Source organism: Capsicum annuum, chromosome 3 (genome assembly GCF_002878395.1).
Source record: "Capsicum annuum cultivar UCD-10X-F1 chromosome 3, UCD10Xv1.1, whole genome shotgun sequence".
NCBI lineage: Eukaryota > Viridiplantae > Streptophyta > Magnoliopsida > Solanales > Solanaceae > Capsicum > Capsicum annuum.
Window position 1 is genome coordinate 229004338 of NC_061113.1, and position 11590 is coordinate 229015927.

Sequence of the window (11590 nt, forward strand, 5' to 3'; positions counted from 1 at the left end):
AGGTCCATTTGCTAAATTTCTCGAAAAGCATGGCATATGTGCTCAATACACAAAGCCTGGCACACCACAACAAAATGGTGTGGCAGAAAGACGTAATCGTACATTAATGGATATGGTTAGGAGTATATTAAGTAATTCATTTTTACCTCCTTCGTTATGGATGTATGCTTTAAGGACTGCGTTTACTTGCTAAATAGGGTTCCTAGTAAAGCAGTCCCAAAGACACCTCTTGAATTGTGGGCTGGTAGGAAACCTAGTTTAGGGTACCTGCATGTTTGGAGTTGCCCGGCAGAAGTTAGAGTATACAATCCCCAAGAAAAGAAACTGGATTCAAGAACAATTAGTGATTTCTTCATTGGTTATCTAGAAAAATCAAAGGGGTATAGATTTTATTGTCCTAATCATAGTACGAGAATAGTTGAAACTGAAAACGCTAGATTCATTGAGATTGGCGAAGTTAGTGGGAGTGAAGAACCACGTAATGTGAAAATTAAAGAAGTTAGGGTGCAAATTTCTCTACCTTTTACTTTTTTAAAATTTGTTGTTCCTGAAGCTGTTGTACAACAAAGTAATCAACAAGAACAACAAATTAATGTTCCTACTAATGAAGTCATAATTGATGAACCTATAGTAGATGAACCACAAGAAGTAGCATCAAGAAGATCTCAAAGACATAGAAGATCTGTTATTTCTGATGATTATTTAGTATATCTACATGAGTCAGAAACTGACTTGGGAATTGATGATGATCTAGTTTTATTTTCACAATCTATTGAAAGCAATAATTCTGATAAATGGATAAATGCTATGAAAGATGAGTTAAAATCTATGAAACAGAATGAAGTTTGAGACCTTGTTGAATTACCCGACGGTTGCAAAGAGTTGGGTGTAAATGGGTTTTTAAGACCAAACGCGACTCAACTGACAACATCGAATGTCACAAGGCCAGACTTGTTGCCAAAGGTTTCACTCAAAAGGATGGTATTGACTACAAAGAGACGTTTTCACCTGTCTCTAGAAAAGATTCACTCAGAATTACAATGGCCTTAGTAGCTCATTATGACTTAGAGCTACATCAAATGGATGTGAAAACAGCCTTTCTGAATGAAAATTTGGAGGAAAAAGTTTATATGAATCAACCTGAGGGGTTTTCTATTAAAGGAAAGGAATACATGGTGTGTAAACTTAAGAAGTCAATATATGGACTTAAGCAAGCTTCCCGACAATGGTATCTTAAGTTTAATGAAACGATTGTCACCTTTGGATTTAAAGAAAATATTTTTGATCGGTATATATATCTGAAGGTCAGTGGGAGTAAGTTTATTATGTTAGTCTTGTATGTTGATGACATCTTGCTAGCTACTAATGATCTTGACTTGTTGCATGATACCAAGAAATATCTCTCTAATAACTTTGAGATGAAAGATATGGGTGAGGCATCCTATGTGATTGGAATAGAAATATTTTGAGATAGATCACAAGGATTGGGATTGTCTCAGAAAACCTATATTAATAAAGTATTAGAGAGATTTAGAATAAAAGAATTTTCATCAAGTCCCATTCCAATTCAGAAAGGAGATTAGTTTAATCTCAATCAATGTCCAAAGAATTACTTGGAACGAAAGCAAATGAAAGATACTCCTTATGCATCAATAGTTGGGAGTCTTATGTATGCCTAAACCTGTACAAGACCTGACATCAGTTTTGCTGTTGGAATGCTAGGTCAATATCAAAGAAATCCTGGAATGGATCACTGGAAGTTTGCAAAGAAAGTGTTGCGATACTTACAAGGAACGAAAGATCATATGCTCACTTATAGAAGAGCTGATCATCTAGATGTGGCTGGAAGTTCAGATTCAAATTATGTTGGTTGTGTGGATACAAGAAAATTCATATTTGCATATTTGTTTCTGTTAGCTGGAGGAGCAATATCATTGAAGAGTGCAAAACAGTCTGTTATAGCTTGCATCCACTATGGAAGTCGAGTTTGTGGCATGCTTTGAGGCCACAGTCCAGGCTAATTGGCTGCGAAATTTTATTTCAGGACTTGGACTAGTCAACAATATAGCCAGGCCGCTGAAAATTTATTGTGATAATACCGCCGCAGCTTTGTTCTCTAAAAATGATAAGTATTCGAAAGGTGCTAAGCATATGAAATTGAAATACTTTTCGGTTACAGAAGAAGTCCAGAAACATAAAGTGTCAATTGAACATATTAGCACTAAGCTTATGATTGTTGATCCTTTGACGAAAGCATTACCGCCCAAAACATTTGTTGAACATGTTGAAAGGATGGGTCTTATTGATAGCAATGAATGATTTTATGTAAAGACTTTATTATATTTATGTAATTGACACTTTGAGCTCAAATTATGTATGTTTCTGTTGTTACCTGTTTTCTTTTGTATACATAATATTGTGAATAATAATGATAGGTTCTGACTTAGATAAGGTATTCTAAGTATTATCGTTGGACCCATTATGTATTTGAAAGGTTATGTTAGGTAATAGACTAATATTGTAGTCCATGGAAGAAACTATGTCAATAAAGTGATGTACAACCGCCATGACTCATTTTAGTTGATTTATTTAACGATGACAAATGATGTTGGATTTAACGTTAATTGTGCACATGATTGACGTACATATTAAACCACTAAATTAACATTGTGTGTGCCAAGTGGGAAAATGTAAATTTCTATGGCCCACATAATTAATTTATTTACTAATTTAATAATAATTGAATAAGTTAAATCCTAAATCTGTATGAGAAAGTTACTAGTAGGATTAAACTACTGACTAATCTGTTAGTAGGATAGTTACTGACTCCTAGTAGGATAATTACTGACCGTTAGTGGATAATTATTATATTCACTATTCACGTTGATGGAACGTGAAAACATAACTGACTATTCCCTATTATAAAAGGGTCCTCTTTCTGCCAAAAGAAGAATAGGCTCCATCAAATACTATTCTGAAACAATTTTGCACTGAATACTTACGAGCTGAATAAGATTAAGAGAAAGAAATAATACTTCTGCTTCCGCTAATCTCGGTCAAGAAAGCTATGGAGAATTCTGGTATGTTTCTTGACTGACTTTTAAAGTAAGGTAAAGAATGGTATGTGAAAATCATTAAGTTCTACATTCTTAAATAATTGATAGGATTATTTATATTAGATTGTTTAAGTTTATATAATCCGTTATATACTCACAGGTCTTGATTTCGAGCTCCATGAGAATAGAATCGCCTCTTGTAAGGGAACGCCTTATCCCTCAAAGTAAATTTCCGAACAAAAATTCAAAATAGTTGAATTGCGAAGTGAATATTGAATTCAGATTAATTGAACCATAAAATGAATATCAAACACCGGGTGAGACGAAAAAGAAAAGGACGTATGGAATGTCTACATATCACTTCACATTGAATTCACATGACAGGTGTCACTACATGGTTGCTACAGCTGGTCTGTACCACAACTTGAGTAGGCTAGATGATTTTTTTTAGAGGATGAACCTAACCAAGTTGGAATTGTTGGAGGGTATTTAACGATTTAGCTCTTGTAGGACACCTATGCCAATTGCCAAGTTGTGGACAAGTTGGTAACCTTCTTCCAACAACAAAAAGTACAAACAAATGTTCGTCACATTGTTTTCTTTCTTAATGATTGATTTGCCTTTAAATTTAACCACAGCAATGATATATAGCCCACGTTCATTTCAATAAATGCATGCTAATGCAACGACATAGAAACGATTAATTTACTGCGATGTGGGGAAGTTACCGGACTGCGTTTCTTCAACCTGCTAATGTATTTTACATGTTTAGTTACAAGATGCAATAAAGTAAACTGCAATATCAATGGACTATCTTCAGATAAATTATCAAGTCCATCTCAACAAAATGAAATCCAAACTCATCATACTATAATTCAAAATTTGATTTCCCAATGATTAGAGCGATCCGTTGAATTGTTGCATTATTGGTAACGCCTGCATTAGAAAGCGCTTTATCTCTAAGGCGAGACTTTTAGAAGCAAATCTGAGTTAATCGAGCTCCCGCAAAAAAATGGAAAAAAAAAAAAAAAAAGAAGGAACCATTATTGTGGTATCAGAATATCCTGCTAGAGTTGAGAATGTATATGAGCATGTTGGGACCAGGGAAATAGACCGAGGCTAATAAAATTGCCTACTGAACCAGCTCCAAAAGCGTCAATGTCCATCACCTTTATATGGAGAAAGACATGAAAATGATCCACATTATCACTTCATAATTCATACAGGACACGTTTCGATGCGTGATTGCCTGTACCCACAACTTGATGTCTACGTTGGACAGTTTGGTTAGAAGAGATGAACTTAGCCTCCAACTTGGAAGGTGTTTGAGAACTAAAGATCAAATGGGACACCTATGCCAAGTAGTGGAAAAGTTAACTACCTTCAACCTTGGAACAAAACCAGGGAAATTGTTTGATGATGTTATTTCCTAATTGATATCCAATGATGAGCTCAAAGAATTGTGATCTGATTGAATCCAATCGTACTTCTAATTGCTAGATAGATTTTCCAAGGATCCTATGGCCTTCAAAAATTAAAATTTAGAAAGAAAATTAGGTTGCTTATAATCAAACACGTTCAACGTAGGAGGCTTGTTACTTTGGATGCATCTACCAGGCAACGAAATTGAGTTACATTCCTGTATTTCCCTCTGGAGTTTCACATTACTTTTGAATGTCATGTGACATTTCTTTTCCCTTCCACATATACCAACCTGTACTTGATCAAGGCCGGAGAAAGACAACTAGCTGGTCCAACTTTCAACATTTTCTCTTGAGCTCTGCAAGTCAAATTAGCTCCTAAGGAAGAGGAATAGTTCCAAATTCCAATTGAAAGAAAAAAGTTTAATCAAGTGATAAGAAACATCCTCTTGTCGACCAATTCAAACTTTATATAAATCCGGCTGCACATTAAAACAATGAATAAACATCCTCTTGTCGACCAACTCAAACTTTATACAAATCCGGCTGCACATTAAAACAATGAATGCACTCAAGGTGAAGTATAAAATCAGAATATGGAATACCTAGAGCATCCTATCAAATGCAATACAATGACATCAGTTCATACAAAGTATAAAACAGACTTTGATGATGCATAAGAGGACACATGTATGATCCAGTAGTTACCCTCTTCTGGATCTTAAATCAAATTAGATTGATCGTGGTTAATTAGAAAGAACATGCACAGAAAAGATGCTTCTGGTTCTTGACTATTACACATTTATCAGAACATGACAGCAGTGACAGTAGTAAAGAGGTGTATGCATCACAATAATCAACATAAACAAAGCTTCTAGGAGATCGATTCACGCAACTAACAAAATTCACCACCCAAGACCAAAAAAAAAAAAAAAAAAAAAACGCAAGCCAAAGAAGGAAACTGAATACATGACCAGCAGCAAGACAGGCATAAGCAAGTTTGATTGAATATGGTAAAATCCAGTAGCTAAAGTTCTAGTAATCTGTTACAACCAATTATGGCTAGACAACCCCCAAAGTTTCTCAAAAAGAAACCTATCAGATATAAGCAGCTCAATGCACAAAATTTCCAAGGTTGCACTATCCCAATAACAGAGCAAAGTACAAGACATTGACAAAAAAAGATGATTTAGCTTCTCCCCACCAGGAAATATGATCCAATTAGCAACAACACTGTCAAGCAAAATACCAGCATATCAGGATATCTTCGCCTTCGAGAAGTCCATTTCAGGATGCTGCAGCAGATCAATAACAAGATCAGTCAAACCATACACGGAGAACAGGGTAAAGGAGATAAATAAAGTAATACATGATATCATGTTTGCACCTCTGCCATAAATTTCTTGAGAAGCTCTTGTTTCTGCGTCTCATCACTTGTTGGAAGACCCATGGATTTCTGTCGCTGATCAAACTGCAAAAGGAATTTCGCACCAAGCAAACAGAAGTAACTAACATCATCATACCAAGAAGGATCCACATTACAGCAAAGAGAATTTCTCATAGATAGAAGCAACTAAAGTTGTAGCATGCAAGACAATTTACATTTCTAAAACGACGTTCCTGACAAAGATGAAAACATCCAACTCACCCATACTATCAATAAGGTTGTCCAAGAAAATGAATCATACCAAGAAAAAATCAGCACTATCAAGTAACCTTCTTTTCTCACATCCTAATGCCAAGTGTGAGTCAGCTTGTTAATTACCAATATTAGCCATAGGATCACAGGAGACACCTTAATCCAATCAAGAGCATGCAAAATGCTGAAATCTCCAAGCAAAATAACTGAAATATATGACTCTAACCCTGGATAAAGTTTCCAATTCTAAAGAAACCTTTTTTTGGATTCAAATTATCCAAGTTATTCCATATGACATAGAATATTTTACAATTTTATGGAAGTTTTTGTGGTCTCTGTGGTACTAACCTCTGCAGAACTTTTCAGAGTTCTTAAACAAAAGCTTCACATTTGATCCTGTTTTTGTACCATTATTTTAGTGAAATACAAGTCTAAGCAACAACGTTTACAGAACTAAGCTTCAAGCAAAAGTTTTACACCTTGATATAATACAAGGCATTACATAAGACCGTAAATGTTGACATCCATGAACTATGATGTAACTATGACCGTAAATGACATCCATAAGGCATTACATCTAGAGTTCTGTAACTAGATGTGGGATAGTGAACTGCCAAAAAAGTGATATATATGATATGCCCTAAGTATGCCAAAACCTACCATGAAAATCAGGTAACAAGTCCCACACAAAGCAATTATGTCAAAAAAGAGCAAGAACGCAAATTGGAACAATCAATTACGAAGCAAGCACATAATCACATTGATCATAGGTAACAAGTCCCACACAAAGCAATTATGTCAATAAAGAGCAAGAACGCAAATTGGAACAATCAATTACGAAGAAAGCACATAATCACATTGATCATAGTGTATAACATATTGATGAGCAATAGAATCCTACCATCATCTTTTCCACAGTTGATCGTGTCTCGGGGTCCAAATCTGATAGCTTGCTATTTTCAGGTTCTGCTTTCTGCGTGTCAATTTCAGGCTCACCTTTCACACAGCACTTCCACCATTCCATCTGGTCCTTCTTGGTTAGGAGAACAGATATGGATTTCTGATCCTCTGCAAGTATGTAAATTCAGTATGATTGTCCTAAACAAAGCTGCACCACTTGCTTTGAACAAGATACTACGATAGTCTACTTTGGAACTCACTATGTTTTGGAAAAACAAAACGAGCATAGCAAGCCGTACAGTACCAAAGAGCCAGAATATTGAAATACATAGCAACAACCACCAAGCAAGTCAAATATATGAGCAACTTACCTAAGCTCCAGAAACAATCATCAACTTTCACAGGTCGATATAGTTCTCCCTGCAAGCACATGGGAGTGAAAGTCAATATACAGCATGGGCAAATTTTGACTATACCATTTCAGAAGAAAACACAGGCACACAGAAAAGAACATCTTTAACTACCAGACTGAAGAATACACTCACATCAATTATTGGAGGCTGACCCTTTAGTCCAACTTTCAGACGGTTCCTTGATATATCACAAACAATAAACCTTGATTTTGTTCCTTGAGGCACGGGAATATAAATACTGACTTCCTGTAGTGATTGACCCCATGTGTAGTTCTCAAGATCAAGGCCATTGCTCTTGTTGGGAACTGCACAATGACATTACCAGAGAAGGCAATGAGAAGCTATGATAATGATGATGCAAAACAAGAAAGATTGAACTAATAACAACTAAACATTGAGACAATATAAAATACAGCAAATGATGCCAACACATTTCGTGCATTTCAAGATTTACTGTAATACAAAATATGCTATATCATACAAGTAGAGTTAAGGACCATCATGATATCTATCTGTAGCCTATCCAAAGGAGTACAAATCAGTTATTGTCCTCTGGTATCATATAAGGACCAAACAGGATAACATGTAAAAGGAGACAACATTATGACCCCAATATGAAACTTAGTTCAGCAAAACTAGCACAATATCAAGCAAAATACAAGTCACGTCCCCGATCATTTTGCAAGAATCAGCAAACACACAGAAGAACTCTTGAATAAACTTAATGAGTTAAAACTACCACTTAAAATGAATAACAAATTTTGAATGGACATACTTTATGCAATGCAAACTGAAAACAGTACATGACTACATAACATGATAATCACAACAAACTTGTAATCACCCACAGTTGTTTAGTTGTTCATACAACTATTTAATGTTAAAACTTCTAATAAAATTATAAATCCTTACTTGTTGACTAAAAGACTTTCGTATTCACTGCTCAAGCATACATAAGTCATTCATCTAGTAAGAAGATTGTTTGAGTAGTATAGAGATAGAAAGAGACCTACACATGGTGTTCGTTGACCTAGAAAGGAGGTGTATGATAAAGTCCTTAGGGAGATGTATGGAGTTGAGAGGTACTCCTAAAGAGATGCTCTGGGAAAGGGAAGGCCTTCCAAGCTGTATGCCCATGGGTGCAGGATTCTCCGAAAAAGCACGGACCAACTCTAAGTTGATGGATATTTCTTAACTGTTGAAATGGCGTCTATATGATGTTGCCAAGACCCAGGTTAAAATAGCGGGAGGGGACTTGGACCACTTCCCAGTAGTGATAGATTTGAACAAGGGATCAACCCTTAGTCTATTCCTTTTGCCTTAGTGATGAATGAATGGACGTGACATATTCAAGGGTAAGTGTCGTGGTGTATGCTATTCACGGATGACATAGTATATATCCATGCGCAAGTCATATGGAAGAGAAGAAGTTTCAAGTATCTGGGTCCATAATTCAAGGAGACGAGGAGATAGACGATAATGTCGCACATCGTATTTGAGCGGGTGGTGTGAAATGAAGGCTCACGTCTGGGATACACTTTGACAAGAATGTGTCATCAAAGCTTAAGAGCAAGTTCTACAAAGTAGTGGTTACACCAACTTTGCGGTATGGGGCAGAGCGTTGGTCAGCCAAGCAAGATCACGCAAAGACGAGGATCCTCAAATGGATGTGTGAGCATACTAGGAGAGAAATGATTAGGAATGAAGTGACATGAGATAAGGTAGGTGTGGCTGCCGTGATAAACAAGAGGAGTGAAATGAGGCTGAAATGGTTCATGCATGCAAAAAGGTGGTGTGTGGATGCACCAATAAGGAGGTGTGAGGGGTTGGTATTTCGAAAACAGCTTCTGTTCACTACAAAGGCAAGGGTTAAGGGGCGTGTACATCCTATCCTTCTCATACCTCACTTGTTGGATTACACTGGATATGAGGCCGTTAATGCCATATCTAGAAACTAGAAAGTACCATTACATAAACACGACAGCGTACATTTTTGATTTCACATTTATAAGAACTCAAGTTAGTATTTAGTAACATTATACTTGATCCCCACTTTGTGGGAATACACTGGGTATGTTGTTGTTGTAACATTATACTTGATATGAGACAAGCTTTTTTTCTTTTACTAATACGACATCGAACCTGTAAAAAATATACCAATCCTGCATCAATTTCAGTCAACTATGGTAGAATACTCTCTAATTGCTATCTAAAAATGCTCTGTATCAGGAACAATAGATGTCAGTACTGCAACAATCACATTAAAGAGCACAACCATCCAACAGACGTAACCAATGTAGCATCATATAATTGTCATGTGGTTTCAATCCAATACCCATTGCTTTGCATTTTCAAATAAATAAAACTCATCATATCACAAATTAACTAATTTTACATTTATGGAAAACCCATAACGTTACCTCTAGAACCCTTCTTGTCATCCTCTTCCTTAGTCTCCTTAACTATTTTCCCTTTAGACTCTTTAACCTCGTCCTTAGAAGCAGTAACGGGAGCCTCCTCCTTCTTGACCTTCTTCTTCTCCGCCGCCGCCTTCGCTTTCTCTGCTTCTACCTCCACTTTCTTCTTCCGCTCCTCCGTTTCCAACTTATCTTTCACCATACGTACAACAGCACTGACATCATTAATCAACGAATCACTCTTGAACAGATCGGATTCCCGGCCAACAAACTCGAAGGCCGCTTCGAGAAACCCTAGAGGGTTAGCAGGATCAAGCACCGCCTTAAACGGCTTTGCCGGTGCCGACTTTGATGACGACGCCGATGATGATGGCGGCTTGGTATCTTGCTCCTCGTAATCGGAAATTATCGCCATTGAGAGAAATTGGGGATTAGGGTTAGGGTTTTGCCGCTGGATTGAAAGAGTTTTGAGTATATGAAGAAGACTAAAGAATGAAAACAAGTGTAGAAACTTCTTGCTCAAATCTAAAAAACAGCGCGGAGAATTCTAGAAGACCCTTAAAAAAATTTTATTTTTATTATTATTTTAATTTTAATTTTTCTTTATTTGATTTTTAGTGTTCATATTAAAGCCTAAGTAATTTAAATTTACTAGTTTAGTATAAGTGTTTTACATGTGTATGAATACTCTTAATTTTAGTTAAAATTATTTAATATACACTTCAATTTATATTATAACCAAATTCACATGAGAACATTAGTTGTCTTCAAAGCAGAGTTAGATATTATATATGACTCTACTTTGATTAAAATAAATAATTAATAAAAATATTTAAAACGTTTCACTTTCAATGATAGTAAAAAATATGAACTTGTTATAAATGTATTTACATTATAGTGAATATCTATCAAAATCTATTTTGATATCTATTAGGATTTGAAGTAATTGTCTTTTACTCAGACTAGGAGTAAATTTTTCCTTTGTATAGAGGGATTTTGTTCATTGTATTCTCAATCAGATGATTTCTCATCTCTCAAGAGAAATAAACAAGTCTACCTCTTCTCTGTCTATTTATTTTCTTCTCTTTTCTTTATATTTCATAATACGTTATCAGCACAAGACTCTGTCAAATAAGGTGAGATTATGCCATCAAATAAGGTGAGATTATGCCAAACAATATGAGATTATAAATCTTAAGGATTTCAAGGTTAGTAATTTCTTATGTTATTTATCTTTTGCTACTAATAATATAATTATTATTGAATTTGAGGAAAAATAATTGGTTTGGAACCATTTATGTTTTAAATTTATTCCTCAATAACAATATTATCTAAAGGGATGATAATATGTTGAGTTCAAGTCCCATCAATTTATGCCTAAGACGTCTTTATATGGATAAAACGTTGAGATTGGATCTCAATGCATGTATTGATAATATTATGATGACTAAGGCAAAATAATGGGTATTTGATGAAAAGTCATGAAATATATCCCATTGATATGGTCTATTCCCTGAATTGAATGTGGTAGCAATAAATCATATGTATGCCTCAATTTGTTTTTGTAGTAGCTATCATAATTTGATATGCTTAAGGCATGATTATATTTCATTGCTGAGGAATGAGAAGCTTATTAATGCAAACGTGTACTTGATTGTGATGGTATCACAACTCACCCCCGAATGAGGCAGAATAACTGAGAAGAGTTATTTTGAAATCTACTTCTAAAGTAGTAAATCTTAAA

At 35.4% G+C, this 11590-nt stretch overlaps 1 protein-coding gene across 1 annotated transcript; it reads right to left on the reverse strand.

Moving 5' to 3' along the window:
- Window positions 1-5464: 5464 nt before the first annotated feature.
- Window positions 5465-10450, reverse strand: LOC107863127 (protein BOBBER 1). Its single transcript, XM_016708924.2, has 6 exons — window positions 9850-10450; window positions 7562-7734; window positions 7388-7436; window positions 7018-7184; window positions 5865-5948; window positions 5465-5772 (listed from the first exon to the last, which is right to left on the reverse strand). The coding sequence occupies exons 1-6, from the start codon at window positions 10259-10261 to the stop codon at window positions 5734-5736; spliced, it is 924 nt and encodes a 307-aa protein (XP_016564410.1). The 5' UTR covers window positions 10262-10450; the 3' UTR covers window positions 5465-5733.
- Window positions 10451-11590: the final 1140 nt, after the last annotated feature.